Below are 21204 nucleotides of genomic sequence, written 5' to 3' on the forward strand. Positions count from 1 at the left end.
TTGTAAAGTGACTCTAAATGCCAGGGAGGCTAGAATATTTCATTCCTCTTCATTTCTTTCCTCTTTCTTCCTGAGAAATTTCCACTATGCAGCCCAAGTAGTCTCATCATTACCTGAGGCTATATCTATGTGCTGGGCCTAATTAGGTAAAAATACAGCACTGAATTCTTCCCAAGCCTGCAATTAAGACACCACATTAATCTTAGTCAATAACTTCATTCTGCTTGTTTTTCATCCTGGAATAAAGATAAAGTGATGGACAGGTAGTCCTGGAGTCTAATGCTCTATAATCCCACAGACTCTACTCTAAGGAAATGAGGAGGCACACTTCTCCTTGCTGTCCTGCCATGTCTCACCCCTGACTTGAGGCAATCAGCTCCAAGAGAGTGCTGATTAGCATCTATGCTCTTTGGTCTTCATCAGTTCTTACTACTAGGAGTTAGTAACCAATTACAAGGACAGCTAACCACTAGCAGCTGAATAGAAACTATCAGCTGTTTTGACAGAGATCTATAAAAGTGATTTACAAACCATGGCCACAAAATAGTGATATAAACCTCAGGGGCTCCATATCATCCTCATGTTCAGTCATCCATAACCTATGAACTACAAGCTAAAATTCAACCCTGATGGTGGAGAACAGACGTAAGTTTTAGCAGGGCTGAGTTTGGTATGGGTCTTGATTAACTTCTTACTGGTTTCTTTATTACGATAGAAGAATTCCACAAAGATATAAGCAGGGACTTTTTCCACATTGCAGATTTATCTCAGTTTTGTGCCGCTTGAGATCAGAGCTCTGTTGTTTGCTTGCTAGACCTTTTAATTAGTCATGGCTTTTGGAAAGCCTGAATCACACTGGTGATGAGGAAGAACTAGTCGAGCGAGGAAAGAAGGCTCAGCACCTTTACCTGCATGTGCTCCGACTCCTTCCCTCTCCCACTCTGGTGCACCCATGCAAGGGGATGTGAAGAGGAGCTCTGCCTACTTTAAACAGAGACGCAGTACTGCTGCAGTCCCAATGGATGACAGCTATTCTGAGGACTTTGATGAGCTCAGTGTTTAAGTGCTGCAGACCCAGGTGACAAAAGACTCAATTCTGAATGCCAGTCATGTACAGAAGTTAACTAGCAAGGGCACCAGCTGCAAAGTTTGACCACTGGTGAGTACAGTGACTCGGATCGGTTTGACCCTGCTCTCTTATTCACCCTTTATTAATTTTGTGGTGAAATTCAAAATAATATCATTCAGCCTTTGCACTGCAGTGTAGTAAAACTGACTTGTAGTTCTTTTCTAATTACTTCCATTTCCATATTACAGCAATGACAGCCTACTGCATTTAAAAAAAAAGAAAAAGACACGAGGACTTACAGAGTTGTCTTTTACTAGAAGAGCACAGCACTGGATTCCTGCCAACAGCATTTTATGGGGATTCCAGGCGACAGAATCAGCCCTGCAAAATTTATAAACAGAGAAAGGGAGGTGGAAATTGCACCTATAATCGTAGGTACTAGAGAATCAAAAATGGCCAAACACAATCTAAGCAGACAAATCAGATTTCCCATTTTTTTTTCTCCACACACCCATAGGTTTAGAAATCTCTCCAATTAATAGTAATACGTATTTTGGAAAATGCAACTCTCATGGATACCAATAGGCCACACAACTGTCATATCAGTCCCTAGTAAATGTGCCCATGAACTAAACTGACTTACCTGTGGATGCCATGAAGAAGTCTGCAATGCTTCTTTGATATCAAAGCTGAGCCACCCCAAGAAGCCTGTTGGAACATTTATAGAGCCAAGACAATATTATTTGTATAAAGTTCTTTTGATAATACTTCAACTAATAATTTCTGCAGGTGTTTTTTCTCACTTAAAATTTAGTTTACTACATGGTCAGTGGGCTAAATGTTGCCTTAGTAGCATGCACTGAAATAAAGATGGCAGCCTGGGGCCTAAAATAGAGGAGCTGATGGTTTGTGCCACTATGTGAGCCACAAACTACACTGTCCCTTCTGCATAAGCAAGAGCATGAACTGAAGTGTCCCTGCATAACCAGACCTATTCCTGATACTGAGTCAGAGGTTCTTCCTTTCCCCCAGCCTAAACCTAAGCAGTGGGAGCAGAAAGCCCCATTTTGCATATCTTCCTCCTGACAGCTGTTTCCTTTGCAAGACATTCACAAACCAAATTGAGGACAGAATGACAATCTCTGCCAATTGCAAAGTCCAGGCTCAGATTTTCCACAGAGTTTGGATATGAAAAGCGAAGTCAGTGAGTAGGCAAAAGCAGCATTTCTGTTACCAGCAATCCAACTGACATTAAAATGGAGTAAGACTCACCACATCTCCCTCAGGTCATCTAAGAACTAGGTGTGTGGTTGTCCTGGTTTCAGCTGGGATAGAGTTAATTTTCTTCCTAGTAGCAGGCATAGTGCTGTGTTTTGGATTTAGCAGGAGAAGAATGTTGGTAACACGCTGATGTTTTGAGTTGTTGCTGAGTACTGCTTATGCTAGTCAAGGACTTTTCAGCTTCCCATGCTCTGCCAGGTACACAAGAAACTGGGAGGGGGCACAGCCAGAATAGTTGATCCAAACTGACCAAAGGGCTATTGCATACCATATGACATCATGCTCAGTATATAAACTGGGGGGGGTTGGCCGGGGAGCAGCGATTGCTGCTCGGGAACTGTCTGGGTATCGGTCAGCAGGTGGTGAGCAATTGCATTGTGCATCACTTGCTTTGTATATTATTACTACTATTATTATTAGATTGTTATTATTATTATTTTACTTTATTTTATTTCAATTATTAAACTGTTCTTATCTCAACCCAGGAGTGTTTCTCACTCTTCTCCTCCAATTCTCTCCCCCATCCCATCGGGGTAGGGGGAGTGAGCGAGCAGCTGCGTGGTGCTTAGTTGCTGGCTGGGGCTAAACCACGACAGTGGTCTAAGACTCATTTAGACCTTCTCTGTAGTGAGGAGCTCTCCACTGAAACTCCTTATTGAGTGTCATCTTATCTCTTCTAGATACCTGTCTTTGGGTGACACCTTTTGCAGATGTCTCTCTCCATGGACTATAGAAGGAACCCAGGCAACAAGCTTATATCACCCAAGTTTAACTTCAGGGCAACTGGAGTCGGGGAAGGTGACTCTCATCCATGAATTCTGCAATGATCAGATTACACACACCAGCTGCTATGAATCTTCAGTTCTCAAACAACATTTGTCCATGGGGGTGGGATGGGGAGAACATGCAACAAACAGAAGACAAGTCATACAGTGCATTTGAGAAATTATTATTAAATATGAAAATTTTAAGGCAGGCAGAATCCACTTAAATTCCCTGTGATAAAAGCAAGTCTCCTCAGAAACACACAGGAGGCATCAGTCCACCGAACACAACTGGACTCAGTTTATTTAAAAAAAAAAAAAGTCATAAATTTGGGGCTAATGAAGAAGAAATCACTGATGTGAAGATTCCCAATCTAAGCATGGAGAACACGTGCTTGTTTGGTTTTTGTTCTTTTTTTCCTTGAAAGAAACAGATGTGATAGCTCATCTATGAATTTAGCATCAGTATTTGCTTCATAGGCCATACATTAGGAATCAGATCTGCTATCTCTGGATACGGGAATGGTAAAGGCTCACAAGGGAAATGAAAGGTTAATAACTTGTCTTAACACATGTCTTTCTCATTAATGCAGTACATTAATGCACCACCCTTGCTGAGGAAAGGGCCGCTGCTGAATCTACAGGTGGGACTTAAAGCAGGAAATTACTTGCCTCAAACTTCACAGTAATCCTGTGACAGAACCATGACTTGAAACTAGGTTTCTCCAGCTAGCGCAAATTAGCCATGTTACAGGAGGACGATCAAACTGATCTTCCTATTCATAGACAGATTTTACTCTTCTCATTCTATGATTCAATAAAGCCAAAACAGTCACTGTTATTCAATAAAGCCAAAACAGTCACTAAGTTATTCCCTGATTTTCATAATTCATAAGCAACCCATTGAAATATAATAAGTCTTTAAAAAACTTGTATCCAAAGGTGTCTGTATTTGAAAATGTTGACATTTTCACACCGTCTCTGAAAAACAGGACTCGAAAGGCCCTCAAGAGGTCATCTCAACAGTGTGCCACCCCCAAAGGCAGGATGAGCCATATCCATCTCATTTCTGTCAAACACTTGTCTTTTCTAGCTATTACTAATGAACACACCTAGCTTGTGATTAGCATCAAAGTGAAAAATAAGGTGCAGAGAGACATCAGCAATTGCTGCCTCCACAGCACTATTGGCACTGCTTTCTGCCTTTGTTTTAAGAATCACTGCTGTTGATCTGAAAGAGAGGAACGGTAATACTGGAGATCCAGGCCGCTCCACCACCTTTCAGTCTCTCCTTGAGACTCAGAATTACAAGATGCATTTGTGCTCCATGCTTCTTTACCCAATTCAAAGACCAAGCACTTAGGGATCCAGAGCTGTCAAAAAAACCCAAAACAAATGCGATGGCACCTAAGACTGAGAATCACTGGCTTTGTCTGGTTTTAAAGACCTATAATGATGGACACTGCACAAGTTAACCATTTGTTTTTAACGGCAAGAACCCTACTGATTTTAAGTGTCAGTCCTAAACAGTGTTACCTCTTGTCATACCTGCAGTGATCAGGAGAACAGATCATTCCTTTTCTTTTTGCAGCAGCTTTTGAAGCATCTGTAGACTATTATGTATTGTCTCTTTGTCTTCTCTAGTTTAAATAACATCAGTGTTTTCAATCTTTCCTCATTGGTCATAGTTTCTAGATATGGTTCTGTTTATCCTCACTGCTTTACTATTTTCTAATCTTTCTCCTGTAGGTCCTTAACCTTCTTGAAACACAGCTCTTTATTTGGACAAATCTAGATAAAGCAGATGGAGCACCAAGCAGAAAGAGAGAATTATTTTATGTATCTTTTTTATTTGATTCTGAAAGACATTTAACCCTGTTTGAAAATGCTTACAGTCACCGATTTGTGGTGTACTGCAAACCCCGGATCTTTTTCCAAAGATCTGCTGTCTAGCCAACAATCCCCAGCCTGTGTTTGTGCAGTTGATTATTACAGCTTAAACTTAGAGCTCTATCTCTATTGAACTGTAGCCTAGTTTTTCCACTTTTTTCTCCAAACTGTCGATCTTTGATTTCTAATCCTGTCCTCCCACTGCCTCTTGCAGCAGTTTTATGTCATTTTCAAATTTAGTCAGCGTATTCTTTTTCATCCAAGTTATTAATGAAAACACCAGATAACTTCTAACCTAGGATGGACCTTTGTGGAATCCTGCTCAAAATTTTCTCCCCTTTCAGCAGTGAACCACTGGTAACTGCTCTCTGGGTATGATTTTCCAGCCAGGTTTTCACTCACTACCACAGCTGCAGCTTGGCACGTTTCTCTGGCTTTCTGATGAGATACTGCAAAGACACAATAAAGCTAACTGCTTCCCCTCCATCCATGAGACTACAGAAGGAAGGTAGATTGATCAAACTAGACTGATACATTTTGTTTAAAACAAATCCAGCTGAGAGCAATGCAGGGTAGCTCAAAACACAAAGATTATCACCTGTGTCCCATGCAATATAATTGGTAACTAGGTATGAGAAAATGACTGTGTTTCATATGCAACAAACTACTTACAGCTGAACGATGGGAATCACAGTGTTCACAGAGTGATGAAAATAACTACCTCAGCACAGGCTAATAGGTCAAACCTGATTTTCCGTACTGGTCTAGCCGCAGGAAAAAGGTCAAAGTAAGGACCAGCAGTGAAGAAATACTCATACACAGTATTTAAAGCTACATGAACACAATACATGACATACATGTACTGGAACTTGAGTGCATATTGATGATGCAAACCAAGTCATTAAGAAAGGCATCATAGATGTATGATAGAATGCACTAAGCAACTTGAATATGTGTGTGAATACAGTAATGTGCACAAAATAAGCCTGGTTAAAGTCTCTGCACTTAAGCTGTTGAATGGCTTGACTGCTGAGACTGTCTGGGCTTATTGGTATCATCTCCTTAAAACAACTTTTTCCTTAACTCCCTTTTCTTCTTCAGGTTTGTCTCCATGGGAGAGCTTATCTACTATTTCTGACTTTATTGAAATTTATCTTCCTGAAGCCAACTGATTTTATGTTGATGTTCTCCCTTTTGCCTTTCCTAAGAATCGTGAGCTTTATCATTTCATATATAATGAAAAGCGTCTCCCCAAGGCAAACATATCAATCTTTGGGATCAGAAAATATTCTAAAATGAGATACATCAGTGTAAATCTGGAAATAACACCACTGACATTCATATAAGATATTCTTATAAACAGCTCTTGAGACCATTTGCAGTAGGTAATCCTGATTCCCATCAATAATACACAAAAAGTCCTAAATTAGACAGAACTTCCGCTGGATTTAATCTTTCTTTTAATTGTACTGTATCCTTTTTTCCTCCGAAGTTACAGCAGGCCCAAACAGTAGTACTCACTTGCTATAACTCAGACTGCATAATGTGTAAATCATTCAACAAGAAACCAGGCCTTTCAGAGGAATGTAGATCCTCAAAGCTTTCAAAAATATGGTATTCTTGCCTATAAGGGTAGAAGGAGGTAGGCTTGCTTAAAAACAAAGAAAGAATCCAACTCTTCACTATGTTTCTTGGACACTATTTCTGAATGACAGATGCCTGGTCTCACTGTACCTTTTCACATATTTTTCTAGTAAACCTATTTCTAACGGTGCTGTGAGTGAAAAAGGTCACATTGTGAATTACAATCTGCTCATTTTCTCATAGCACATTTGTATATACATGTATGCCTGATGTCACTTAGGTGGAAAGCTTTCAGTCTTTTCCCCATACCCTGTTCTCATATAAATACAGCTAGAAACTTTAAACAAAAAAATAAAGAAACAGACAACTATTTGACTCTTCATAGAAGGCAAAAGGAAAGATGGAAAAAATACTGATAGAAATAACTCCTGAGCACCACTGAGAGGTTCATAACATGAATCACTTCTTAACAGAATGATTGGTCTTCCAGACCATAAACCCAATTTATTACTGGACATTTGTCCTTCTACTGGGAATCAATTAACATCTGACAACTACAGTCACTGTTCAAACAGAGAATTAAGATATTCACTGGCATTTTTACCTTAGTTTAACATGAGGCAAAATTGGAAGAAGAAAGTTAATTCTTTACAAAAAAAAAATACCAACTGCCTATGAAGTATATAGTTCAGAATATGGCCCAGGCTCATCCCACCTAATTTTAGTTATGCAGCTACAGGGAGTATGTTAGGAGACTACTTGTTGTCCTCCTACAGCCATTGGAGATGGCTCCAGCCATGTCTATTCAACTCACCTCAGATCCAACACAGATTCTGAATACATCGCTCTTTCCACTGACTATACACATACACACAAGAGACTAGCACCTAAAGTGAATGCTGCGCTTCTGCTGAAAATCATCTGGGTCATTCTCGCCAGCACACAGCCATGAGGAGGTGTTGCAGATGCTTTAAATACCAGGGCTAAATTCTTCACCTTTGCCTCCAAGTCAATAAGAAAATTCTTTTAACTCACACATACAGCAACTTTATTTATTAATGTCTGTGAGGCATTTATTTGAAACACACACCGCTGCCTACGTGATTTTTCATTAGATACTCAACATGAAACAAACACTTAAAAAATTTAAAGCAGGTCTAAAAAAATCTCCATTAATGTTGCTCCAGATGCTTTCACTGCTCCATGGCTTTTAATCTAGCCATTCTGGATTTGTGGCATTGCAATTATAAAGAGAATGCAATTTTAGAAAATATGAAGAGACCTAGTTTTAGAAAAACACATTTACAACTAACTCTTTCAGGTAATAAAAAGGCTCAATGATTATTCCAAAAAGTTAGTATCCAAACCTAAAATTATAAAGAAATGAGAAAAGAAAAATTTCTAACAATTTGGGAAAACATAAGGAGATCTACAGGAAACTCAAACCTGTAAATATGAAACAGAATAATTTACAACTGGTTGAGTCAGAAATATACCTTTTTTTTAACCTGTATGAACCATACACCACAATTCTAATGCGTCCATTCTCCAATAGAACATGGAAAGAATCTGAAGTTATATTTGTATATAATCACCCTTGAAGCGTTTTTAGGAGGTAAAAGAAGAAGAAATTGATTTTTAAATCATTTTGAAATAAAACCTGACAATGACAAAGTAGCTTTGACTGCTTGTCACAACCAGATTATTTGCTGGTTTTCAGCACATGTAACAGAGATAAATCAGAATGTATTTCTGTTCTCTATGCAAAAAAAAAAAAAAAAAGTTGTTATTAGAGCCCAACTTGCTTCTACAAAGAAACATCAACAGTCAAAGAAAAACAGCAATTATAAAAAAGCAATGCAGAACAAAACTACACAGTATACAAACTCACGTCAACATGAAGCCAGAGGCCATGCTTTTCACAGATATCGGCAATTTTATCCAGAGGATCAAATGCTCCCAGCACTGTTGTGCCTGCTGTAGCACAGACAAGAAATGGTGCTGACCCCTGCAATAGGATTCAAAACAAACAAACAAACGTAATTTGCACTGCTCATTTCCTCAAGTATAAAAAGGTCTAGGAATGTAGGACAAAGATGCGACAGTCTACATTTTAGTTTCCCAGCAGAAGGTACTGCATTTAAAAGTGCTGACTCTTTTTTTTTTTTTTTAAACAAACAAACAAAAAAAAAGGCATTTTCCATTTCCAGTTAACACCATCCCAGGGCAGACTTCACCAGCTTCAGACTGTTTTGACAGATGCTAGTTTTGTCAAGATCAAAACATACCAGACATTTGACATCTCTCTTTATACACTGATTTTAATTTTTCAGTCTTCCACATTTTACTACCATATTTGCTGCCATTCTGCTGAATAAAATAAAGCTACTAGCTCAGCCAGCAGGCTACCCATGCAAGAAAAAGAACTCATCCCCCTTAGGGTTTCACCTGCATTGTATCTACAATGCCCCTATTCTCTGCCTGGTGAAGAGGAACCTCCAGTTAGGGAACATGATTTGCCTTAGGCAGCACTGGCACGGCACATACGGTGACTGGGACAGTCATCACTACCTGACCCCAATGCCTGGTTTACAGCAAAGCCCTCTTCTCTTGCTCCTACTCCTGTCTAGAAAACAGGAAGGGCTGTAGATAGTAACTGAACATTAGGAAAAAGATGCCTCAGACAGTTTTAAGGTTAGACAGGTGGGATAAGGGAAACTATTGTCAGGCTGCAGTCTCAGACAACCATCACAAGCCACCCATTTTGGTTTCAGTGGCTTTGCTCATTGCTTTCCCATGCAACTAATACCAGGGGTGCAATTACAATAGCAGACTAGGCCATGTATACCAGCTGGCACCTACCCTTGCAGATGTATGTGCCAGTGCCTACTTAGGAGCAGAAACTGAAACAATTAAAAGAATTGGTGGAGTTTGAAACAACTGCATGAAACTGAGGGTATCAGCCCTAGCAATGACTGTGTGGTCTCACTTGCTGGTAAATACATGCTAAAGGAACTCCTCTGCACGTTTCAGCACCTGGCCCACAGCATGACAGTGTAGCTACTGAAGATGGACTAAAGTTGTTATTAAGTCGTATAATCTGTGATCCCTGGAGTTCATCTGCAGTGAATTAAATCTCTCAGATGATGTAAGTCTCTCTGCTGACGTGACTCAATGTAGCATTACTGAAATCAGACATCAGCTGAAAAAAATTAAACTCTACACATGAGTCTTTCATGTATCTTCAATTCAGCTGAAATCTGATCTTTCTTTAAAAAAAAAAAAAAAAGAAGAGGTTGCCCCTTTTAAAAATCCACTACAGAGGTAGACAGGCTTGATTCACATTTACACTCTGACAGTTTTATACTTCTTTAACAGTGTAGAGGGCTGTTAGAATGGTACATAATTATGAAGTATTTGTATTTTAAAATTTCTTTACAAGTTGCTAAAGCAGTGAAAAGTAACCTTGGAATGAATTTAAATTAATCCCATACATTCACAAAGAATTACCAGCCTACAATTCACTTCTTGGTTATTCATTCCCACTACAACCTAACACAAAAGTCAATCAAACTTACAAACCAGCCTGAAGCTCAAGTACAAAACACTTGCAAGTGAGGCAAAGATGTATCTACTTGTTTCTGTAAGCGTTCTCACCAATTTTCTCCCACAGCTACTTCAAAGTCAAAGGTCCCCCAGCAGCCAGTAGGTAACATGACTGAACATGGGAACAAGTCTAGGATCTCTACAAATTCCAAAGATTGTTACTGTTAAATTTTTCCCACAAAGAAGGAAGTTAAATTTTTATTCTTCTTCACAATATCATTAAATAAATATTCCTGAAAAAATTATCTAAAAAGAGGCCTCAGACTCTTGCTATTCATAGTCAGTGATCACTTTGTGCTCCTATCACTAGCAAATACATCCTCTGCTGCCTAGAGTCATTAGAATATTTACTGTAATTCACTGAAGTGTCCTTCTGTAAAAGTTGTAAAGTAGCACTTTATCAAGGACAGACACTGAAGCACTGATGAAATGAAAACCTTCCAATATACCTGGAACTTCTATTAAAATGCAAGTGAAATAGTCGTCTGTAAGCCGAGCTTTTTAATACAGAACATTTGTTTTTAAATTGCAGAGCACCATACTGAGGTTGACCATTTTTTTTTTTTTAAATCATAAATGCAAGCAAATTTCTTTCAAATAACCATTAAATTTATTATTACATCAACAAACAAGAATTCTGGTTTTTCAAGAGCAGGGAGCTCATTCTCCTGTCAGCCTGCTTCCTCTTGCTCCATTTTATTTCAGTCTTTTTTCCCCCAGCTTGCTCAAATGAGTAAAGTACAGGTTGTCTTCCACAGATAATGCAAAGTACATAAAGAGGCAAGCAAGAGAGTTTGCTAGGTCATTAGGGCCACCATGTATCAACAGTTATGCTATCTAGCATGAAACTCAAAGAAGAAATGGTTGTTTGGCAGATGTATCTAAATCAGATCTTAGTGAAAGCTGCTGTGGCCATGCCAGTGCATGACAGGACAGCACTGCCTTGGCTTTTCTATCAGCCACAAAAGTAGGTTTCCCAAGGAAGGATTCCATGGTAGGCATCGTCCACACCATGGACATTGCACTAGTTGCTTGGTTTTCACAGATCATGGACTAAGGGCGGAGCTCTGAATCCTACTGCGCTGATGCACAAACTGCAAGTGAGAAATAAGGTGAGCTAACCAAGCCAAAAGAAGATGCTGTGTGCCTTAAAATTCACATTCAGTCCTCCAAGCTCTCTAAAATAAATTACATTGACTATAGTAACTGAGGTCTTACAGATTGTGGGAATGTATGCTAATGTTGTTCAAATACACACATCAGTACATTTCCAAATGCTGGCCTTTGACTTTCTACTTGGCAAAGTCCCTGGGGGAAAAGAGGCACAGGACAGAATCTCTGCACTCTTGCTACAATATTAAAAAGGACCAAATTCAGCATTTGTAGCTTGTATGATAGTTTTAAAGACTAAGCCACATGTTACAGCTCTTGCTCACTGCAGAAGATAGAGCAATAGCTGCTGTAATTAACAGAAAAACCTCAGTTTTAATTTACCATTTAAGGAAAACGAATACTGCATCCATTTAAAAAAGGATCAAGGGCAAAAGAAATCCTAGAAAAAAAGTGCTAAAAACTTCAGAGCAGTGTTGTACTCTGGACTTTCATTAGTAGTAAACACCCTGTGGAATTTTTCTCCCTCGTAATAGCATAACGTCTAGAAGTCTTGGCTTGTAACACAAGGTTGTGGCAAACAGACTGCACCTGTAAGAAAGACGCTGTTACATTAATTGCCCTATTTTTAAGATTTCACTCACTCCTAGTTTTCCTTCCTTTCACTCAGACACAAGCACACAGTCTGCATACACTCCTCCTCTCCTTCACGCTCTCTCTCCCCCTCTCACCTCTTTCCTGGCCCGTTGGACTTGTTTCTCCAGTTCCTCAGGTATCATCTTACCTCTAAGGGACACAGATTTAAAACTTTTTCAGTTACATTCAAATAGGTTGGTTATGTACAGCACTACTGCATTTTAAAAAGGCTCAGAGACCACAGCCATGGTTTTTGCTTGCTTACCTTTCATCTGTTTTGATGAAGTAAACATTCTCTGTACCAATACCCAGGAAGGAGGCTGCCTTCTTCATGGAGTAATGACACTGTAAATGAAAGAGCCATAGAAAAAAAAAGTAAGTATGCAATTAAAATGAAAGAAAGAAATTCCTTAGCATAGGGAACAGTGACACTGAGATTAATTTAATAGCAGCCAAGAGTCATGACAACAGTATATCCTAACACAAAAAGCAAACTGACAAAGCTACACAGCACCAAGACCATCTTGTATTGAACAATGACACACACTGAAGACTGGGGAAAATAAGACAAAGAAAGATGTGCACCATGTTTAAAATGTGGGCTTAAAAAAAAAAAAAAAGCTCTATTCCATACAATTTTTTTTAAAGCTGGTTCTGCATTTGAATGAAAAGTAGAAATTTTGAAGTATCATCAGGGAAGAATTATTAATTGTTTCAAAATGTTTTAATAGAACTGAGTCAAAGGTATCAATGAGTGCAAGAGTTAGGAAATGCATGAGAAGAAAGGTCCAAAGGCTATTTAACTCAACAGCCTAGAAGCAACTGATAAGTCTGAAAGTCCAAAAGCACCACTCCTTGGAAACTGACCCCTTAATTAGGATGTATCTTATGATATATCTAAAGCCTCTACTTGTAATTTTTGTAATTTTTCTATATGCTTTCTCTAAACATCAGCTTTTGGCCACTGCCAGAGACAGGATACTATGCTAAACTGACCCTTGGTCTGATCCAGCAATTCTGTTCATAGGATCAAGGAGCTCAAGTCCCAGGACTTACCAAAGCCTTTACATGTGGTACAATTGGGATTTCTAAGGCTTTCAAAGCCCTCTCTCTGCAAAAGGATCTGAAAATCATGGTCCTGTGAAGGTTGTTTACATGAACGTGAATCTTAGAAGCCATTATGAAAGCAAGCAGACTTTAGACAGGACTCAGCACATCTTCAAAAGTTAATATGGACTTTGCAAAAGGCTCCAGTCTGGACCAGTCCGCATTTTTCAGAAAATGAAGTTAATATTTCAGCAAAGAATTTTAGCTAAGTCTCATCACAGAGATGTCTTTGAATGAGTACAGATACGTGCAGCCCACTTCTTACTTTGTACTGAATAAAGGGCATTAGTGTATGAAGCCTGTGAAGTGAGTGTAAAAGAAGAGACCCCGTCACCTGCTCAAAGAATGTTAGAAATGGGTGTTTATTCAATCAGAATGTGGTAAAATGGCTCTGGTGAGGATACGCAAGCTCACAGTCCACTCTGTACTTTTTACAAGCTTTTCTTCTGTTAAACAAATATTCAAGGTGTATCTTACCATATTTCCAACATTCACCTCTATAAGGACCTGCTCTTCTCTGGATACTGTTATTTGAGTATAAGAACATTTTGTCTTATTCCAGAATAAGCATATGCTGATCTCAGTTTAATCCATCTTCAAGACTAGCCTGGGAACTCAAGATACAGTAACCTTCTTAATCTGAAGATATTTTTAGACATCAAAACCACTCTGAATAACCTGCAGCATGCCAAATGCCTACCCACTCATAGCAATGGAGTCAGTTTTGAGAGTATGCAGCATCTCATAGGACTACACAGTTCTGCTCAAAATCAAGATCACCCAAGCCTTGGATCATCACTGCTCTTCTCAAAAAATAAAATTGGCTCTTTTTCACATTATTACTTGAAGAGTTAAAATAACGCATACTCCAGCAACCATGAAGATGTCTAGAATTGTTACTTTTCATACAGGAGGTGAAGCCAGGTGGTTAATTAATTCCATTTTCTTCCAGAGAGTTCACACAAATGCAGTTACTGTGGAACATAATTATGAAAAATGTACAACATTTTAATGTGTGGGCATGAATATATTAAGGGTATTAAAGCCTGTCACGTTTATTTTGATGAGACAGATCATCTCAAAGGGCCCTTTTTCTTTTTGACAAAAAGGTTTCCCCCACCATCATCCACTTTTTAAATAAAGGCATACAAAGACAGTACCTGATACTATCAGGTAGTTTTAAGAAAGCTTAATTTTGTAACATGACACATCCACAAAGCCTTTAGGGCTCATTCATTTAGACTGTTACAAGAATAACAACATACATAGGTGGATAATTAGTCTTACATTACATCAAATTACATCAATAATGGTAATAATGATTGTAGAGCGGCTATGTGTTGTTCAGTAGAAGTTTGGAGATGTTTTCAGCTGATTAGTGAATCACTTAAAATACACCTTGCCTCCATCACTGATTTCTATCCATTAGGTTCAAATGAAAGGTATGAATCACCAGGAATAATCAGATTGCTCCAAATTGAGAAAGCAGTAGACCTGCAAATTCAGTATACTAGTAAAGAGGCAATCACTAAATCATGTATTTTATTATAAAAAAAGGTATGGGAGACTGGGAGAAAGATAAAAGAGGCTTGAGCACCAGAGAGATTATACCAAAAAGCAGAGGGAAAGAGAAGAACAAAGGGAATACCAAAAAGAATAGGCTGCAAGATACATTATTTCTTGCCTCCACAAGTACTTTTGCACCTCTTGGAAAATTTTGTCTGGTCTTCAGCAGGACAGAAAAGGGACAAGACTTATACTACTACATAGACTTGGAATATGCTTTCTCTGATGAAAAAAGTAGTCTTTCAGTGATATTGAAAACATACAAGAATTTCTTTTTTTTCCCCCACTATCATTTCTAGAAGCCATTATGCTAAATTACACCAAATCATTTTAAGAAAAAATATACCAGAGAACATTTAGCAGCTCCAGTCACAACAGTGTCAACTATTTCACTTGTTCATAGTTCCCTTTCCAAAAAAAGGGAAAAAAAATCCAGATAAAAGGTATTACTTGTATCTAGATTATATATGTAATTTTAAATAATAATTTTAAATACTGTGAGTTCAGATTACTCTTGCCATGTCTTTTGCAGTTCTGTTTGTTTGGACACATTATTAAATCTGTAGCCATTTGTAGTAAGAAATGAATGCCTCTGAGCACAAGACCAAATTGGAACAATGCATTTAAGATGTGCTGCTGTACTATTTTAGCTATAGCTAGACAGTTTTTGTTTCCTAATAACATTTGCAAAGACAAGGTACTTTCCCCTGTGCTCATTAAAACAGAAGATAAATTTGTATTTTCTTGATTTTGAAAAGTTTCCTAGAAACATGATTGCATAAAGCAATTACATTATTATGAGATTGTTTTATTACTCATTTTTGTCTGTTGTAATTTCAACAGGGGACAACATGGTGAGTTAATGTTGTGTTCTCTCACTTTATTACTTTCATGATCAAGTTGCACTGGGGAGGAATTTAGTTTCATTGCATCTAAAAAACTGCTCATATCAGCATGCACATTTCAACTGTTTACATATCCTCTTCTACCCTCAGTTACCTCAAATTTAGCAGATTTCTACCTTCAGAGCAATGCAATACATTCTTGGGTCAGAATAAAGTTCAGATGGGACTCAAACAGCAAAAAGTGATAAAAAGGTGGGCTGACATCTATAACTACAACTGCACTCAGCTCCTACAGAGCCACAAATCATGCCTCAAGAAAGTGGGATATAACAATTTCTCTACTACTGCTACTATCTCAAGAGGAATCACTCTGTAATGGTCCAGCAAGAGAACTATGGAGTAGTAGCATAAACAGTGTTCATTGTGTATCACCATAATTTTAAGCAGCTAAACATCTTGCTTGCAGGAACAAGGAGTCTTTTTATTCCTGAAGGCCAGAGTATGTGAGGATCTTGGGTCAGCCATGCATTAAACATACACCTTCCTGTTATCCAAGAACATACAAAGGATACATAGCCCCAGATCACGTTAAGATTAAGTCACTAACAAGTCCATGCATTCCCCTGCTCTACAGCAAGGCAACTCTTTCAGTCTGCCAAGTGCCAGACTGAAACTTTGGGATTTGGCAACTCAAGGCAAAAATCATTTCATTTGAACACAGTATTGAAGCCAAGCCCTAAAATGACACAAGTGCCTTGAGCAGCCATGTGTTTAGACTCCTTATCAATCCTCTCCGTTCATTATAGCCTCATGGCTTCTTCATGCCAACACTGTTTGCCTGCTTCACATCAAAGATAAACACAGGTTGTTAACTTCTCCAGGATCATTTTTTTTAATCATTTGCTTCTCCAGGTACCTCTTCAGTTAAAAAAAAAAAAGAAGTGCAAAATACTAAATAGAAGAAGGGTCAAAATAAAAACAAATAATAAAAAATTAAGATTGAGAGACACGAGCACTTACATACTTATGTTCAGTGTAGGCCATTTATTACATATATTCTCAGTATGACATGTCTGAACTAAACAAAATTCCAAAAGGTAACGTAACTTGGACTCGGTACAGGTGGATCTAAAGTAAGTACATATGAATATGCACATCTCCTCCCTCATAACCATGAATAAACACTAGAGATCTCAGACAATAGCCACAATATCTAACTACTAAAAGTGGCAGTTTTACAGCAAGTGATTATTGAGTACTAAACACAACATGGTTTTGTGAATCAAGATATCAGAGATCAAGAGCATTGCCTTGCAAATAATTTACCAATTTATTTTTCCTGCTCAGTTCTATGTTCTAAAATTTCTTTTGTCATGAAATTTAATGCTTGTTTGTTTTAGAGTACGAGAGTATACATTTTAGTTAAATCTTGCAATGAAATAAAATGTTACTTCATGATAAAAATTCTATGTGCTTCACTTCAAAAGTGTTAATGGAACATGTTTCAACCTCATTTTTTCCTCTTTAGGAATTTTTAAGATGTAATGTGATGGATTAAGTATGAACTGGCATGTCATTTCATATACACACTTTTCAGAAAGAAAAAAACTTAAATATATTTTGCCTGGGGGGAAAAAAGAAAAAATCCCTTTATTTAGGACATTTGGATTCAGTTCCAAAATATACATGCTGTCTTGGACAACTTATGCAATGCCTTCATCCCTCGAGCCTCTTCAAAATAAGCCTCTCGTCTATTTACACTTCAAACTGTTTGGAGCATAAACTTAAGAGCTAAGATTATTTTAGTAACTATATACTTCCTAGTACAACAAGGTTCTCACTTCCACTGGGGCCTTTATAGAGTAGAGTCAGAATTAATAACAACACTGTACTAATCAAATGATAAGCTCTTAAAATTGGAGGGACAGGTGAGAGAAAAAAGCCTTAAAAAAAACTAGCTTCAGAATAAATGTATGAATACAACGCAATTTCCCACAGGCAGTTTGGACAGATATTATTCAAAAACTTTAAAACTTGCCACATATTTTTAATTATTAAAGAAGAACTGTCTAAAGATCCAGCAGTTTTTTCCAAAATGCTTTATGGTGGGTTTGGTTCTGCACCACAACCAATCTGTATTCAGACACAGGGCAGAGTGGGAGCTGCAGAGAGCCATCTCACAGGTCCGCAAGTGCTCAGCTTAGTACAAATTAAACCTGCAGAAAAAACCTTTGACATCCAAAACCTACCTACAGTTCCTGCTAGGCTTTACACTATGGGAAATGAAATGCTGCAGACCTCCACAACACACCACATGCATTCTGCTTCAGGTTTGCCCCACGTACAGCCTATTCTTGTATCAGCAGTTTCCAAGAGCAGGAACATCTGTGTTTGTTTTCTGCAAGCAAGGAAGCTTCTGCAGGGAAATTTACCATCAGACTTCTCCCCTTAGCTCCAATATTCCACCTCATACACTGATGACAAATTTATTGTACCAGGCCCCATCAGATATGCAAATGATATAATTCTGCAGCCATTGAAAAATAGAGTTCAGAAAGCTTTTTTTGTTTTGTTTTTACCTCTTCCGAAGTGAACAGGACTAGTCTTGGCAAACCTGAAAGCCCTTTCTCCTTTATTTCAGGGCAGAATTTGTATCTTGCTAAGTTCATAGCATACATATTAGAAACAGAGCCACCTGCAGAAAGAGACATACAAATATCATATTAGCCACAGTCCTAGCACCTCTCCTGCGTCTGAGTGCTTGACCTATTAGGGAAAAATTAAACCATACAGTTATAGCCTATAGATGCATCATAGCTTATTTACTCCCCAAAAAGCCTACAGACATAAAGCGAACTTTGGCCTCCACAGCATGCATGGAAACAGAGCGTGTTTGTATGCTCTTTGGGGATATTTCCTGAAGAATAAGAACTGTGCCCAAACACTCCTCCCTGACAGAGAATACCCTGCAACAGCTCCTTCCCATTTACACGGAAGCAGTGCCAGCTCAGCTGCCCGCACTGAGCTCAGCTGTGGCTGCACCGTACAGAGCCCAGGAGATCTCTTGGGCAACCAGGCCTCAGAGTATTATGGGGAGAAAAAAAGCCATTAGAAAAAAACCACAGTGAGTGGGAACTGGAAGATCTGCAAGGTAAGATCTGGACAGGTTCTATTCACGTAAAAGAACAAAACCAAAATAATAAGAAAAACCCTTACATAAAACTAGCACAAAAAAGTACAATTCGTTTATCTTTTGACAGTATCTCAGTAAGTTTTAATTAAGCAATTCTGCTGTAAAAGCAAGGATTCTACTGAAAATACACATCAAATCTGATACGAAAAAAAAAATCCATACCATTAATATATTAAAAAAAAAATTAGGGGATTTTAGTTTGTTTATTTTTTTACTACTCACATGTAGGCTAGAATTACTGACTTTGTTTTGGTTTTGGAGGGGTGGTTTAAACCCATCTACTCATTTAATTTCTCTTCTCACCCCCAAATTAGATAGAAAAGCTTCACATCTAGCCTAATAATTTGTTATCCGAATAATCTGTGGAATAATATCATTATGCTTCATTATTTCAATACAGTGAGCTGGAACGCTGCTTTCCAGAACATTTGAAAACGATGGCTTATCAAGAAGCTTAAGAAATACTTGTTTGGTTGGCCTTATTGTAACATTTAAATACTCCTATCAAAACCCAAAGGAGTTAAGCTCATGACACTCCTACTAAGATAAACTCCAGCTCCCATAGTTGATAGGCAGGATACACAGATCGGTGCCCTCAGGCGCCACTGGTTGGTGTATAGCATGTAAAACAGCTCCCTATCTGTCAACCAGTTTGACTCAGTCCAATGAGGCTGTTGGTATTGTTGTTAATAAGGTCAGGAAGAGCACCAGTTACAAATAATTAATTTCCATATAATTATATTTAATGTAGAACTGTTTTCATTGATTTGCTGATCAGATTCATAGAATTATTACTAGAAACACATAAGATAAGCCTGGATTAAATAGTTGTGTGCATGCATCACTGGATTTTTGCATGCATTTTCAAATATTCTACATGAATCCAATGTTCATGGAATTACTGGTATTAGTTGGTTTATAATGACTCAGCTTGAAATCTGAACTGTTCTTACCTGGATTAAATATACCATCACCTTCTTCCCAGCCTATGAACTCAATCATTTTCTTGATGACTGCTTCTTCCACTAACAGAAACACAGGGGACACTTCATATGTATATCTGAACAAAATAGAAGCATGATGATTGATATTAAGACTACAGAACTCATGCCACAGAACATTGCTAAAACTAGATAGAGGTTTCTTGCACCTTTCTCTCATCTATCAGAAGCTGATCACCACCAGCAGTAAAACTCTAAACTAAAAACACTACAGATCTGACACAGTAGAGCAATTGCTTAGTTCCCAACAGCATCACATTGACACTTCCACTCTCGAAGTCATACATCAGAGTTTGCTTTTAATGTAGGTCATACACTTAAGTTTCAGTTATAATGATCCATTGCAAGCAACAACTACTTTTTGTTTAGGCTTTACATTTGCAAGTAAACAGTAGACAGGTAACCATTTGTATTCAGCTCTGTGCAGAATTCTTCAAAGGAAATGAACAACTGAGTAAGTCTGATTGATTCATTCTTATGCACTAAGTAAGATAAAAGTCTATGTTTAAAAGCATTAAAAAACAAAGATCTCTCCTCTTAAGCCCCACCTCACAAACTAGAAAAAAAGGCCACATCATATTAGCCAACCTTCTGGTGAGCTATTCAGCCAATCCAGACTGTCTTCTCTCCCAAGTTCCTGCACAATTCCTACCTCCTCTGTAACACTGAAAACAGAAATCTCAAGGGGGTGGGGGGAAGCAAAAAAAGCTGTTATTCCAAAAAGCATGCTAATTCATCATCAAGAAGACAAGGAACTACACTTACACACTTGGGTTCAGTGCTTCTGTAATGAAACGAGCCACTAACGAGTAATGATCTATTCCAGCATACAGCTGATTGAAAAATCTTGGATGACCTGAAAATACAGATGAAAAGCAAGCAGTGACAGGATATACATGAAAAGAGAATATATCACAGGCCCTCTCAGTTGAACGTTGATCACTGCAAACCCCAATTAACTCCATCATTCTCTCCATATTTTCTGGACTTACTGTCCTTTTCATAGGTTAGACAATCCTTTGAAAGTAAATTTAATAAGCACTTTCAGGTCCCAAAACAAGGTTTGAGAAATGTAAGTAGTGCACAGAATGAATGTGGGTTGTTCACAAGGCTTACAAATCAGAAAAAAAAGAAAAGATACTGACAATTGAGTAGACACAGTGGCTTTTAACAGTGGTCTTGAGAGGCCACAACAGATGCTCAGCCAAATTTTGCTAAGCAGTGTGAATACAGGAACCTGCTGGTCCCAGGCAGCTGTGCCTGTGCTCCCACCAAAGTCTCAGTATTGAGAGAGAAAGAGAGGGAGAGGCAGTATAACAGCCTGGAAAAACTTGCTGGAGACTTAGAATGGTAATTTAAGAGAATCTGTTAACCTGCCTTCAAACACTGAGATATAACTAATTATGAGAAAATACTATACTATTGCTGACCATAAAAACAAGTTAGTTCAGCAGTGGGATCACCACCTAAATTTTAATCCACAGCATAGTACTTTTACATGCAAAACCAGGTAAAGTGTATGGCTCCATTTATATTATATCTGGGGCTTCAA

General features: G+C 38.2%; 1 protein-coding gene across 1 annotated transcript in view; it reads right to left on the reverse strand.

Annotated features, from left to right (window-relative positions):
* Nucleotides 1-21204, reverse strand: part of GADL1 (glutamate decarboxylase like 1) — an 82897-nt gene that overhangs the window by 49075 nt on the left and 12618 nt on the right. The window contains exons 4-11 of the mRNA XM_075705002.1: nucleotides 20418-20508; nucleotides 19605-19711; nucleotides 18038-18153; nucleotides 12206-12285; nucleotides 12036-12090; nucleotides 8480-8596; nucleotides 1713-1777; nucleotides 1369-1450 (exon numbers count right to left, since the gene is read on the reverse strand). Coding sequence (XP_075561117.1) covers nucleotides 1369-1450; nucleotides 1713-1777; nucleotides 8480-8596; nucleotides 12036-12090; nucleotides 12206-12285; nucleotides 18038-18153; nucleotides 19605-19711; nucleotides 20418-20508 — 713 coding nt within the window. The remainder of the gene's footprint in view (nucleotides 1-1368; nucleotides 1451-1712; nucleotides 1778-8479; nucleotides 8597-12035; nucleotides 12091-12205; nucleotides 12286-18037; nucleotides 18154-19604; nucleotides 19712-20417; nucleotides 20509-21204) is intronic.

The sequence above is a fragment of the Pelecanus crispus genome, chromosome 2 (assembly GCF_030463565.1).
Source record: "Pelecanus crispus isolate bPelCri1 chromosome 2, bPelCri1.pri, whole genome shotgun sequence".
NCBI classification, from domain to species: domain Eukaryota; kingdom Metazoa; phylum Chordata; class Aves; order Pelecaniformes; family Pelecanidae; genus Pelecanus; species Pelecanus crispus.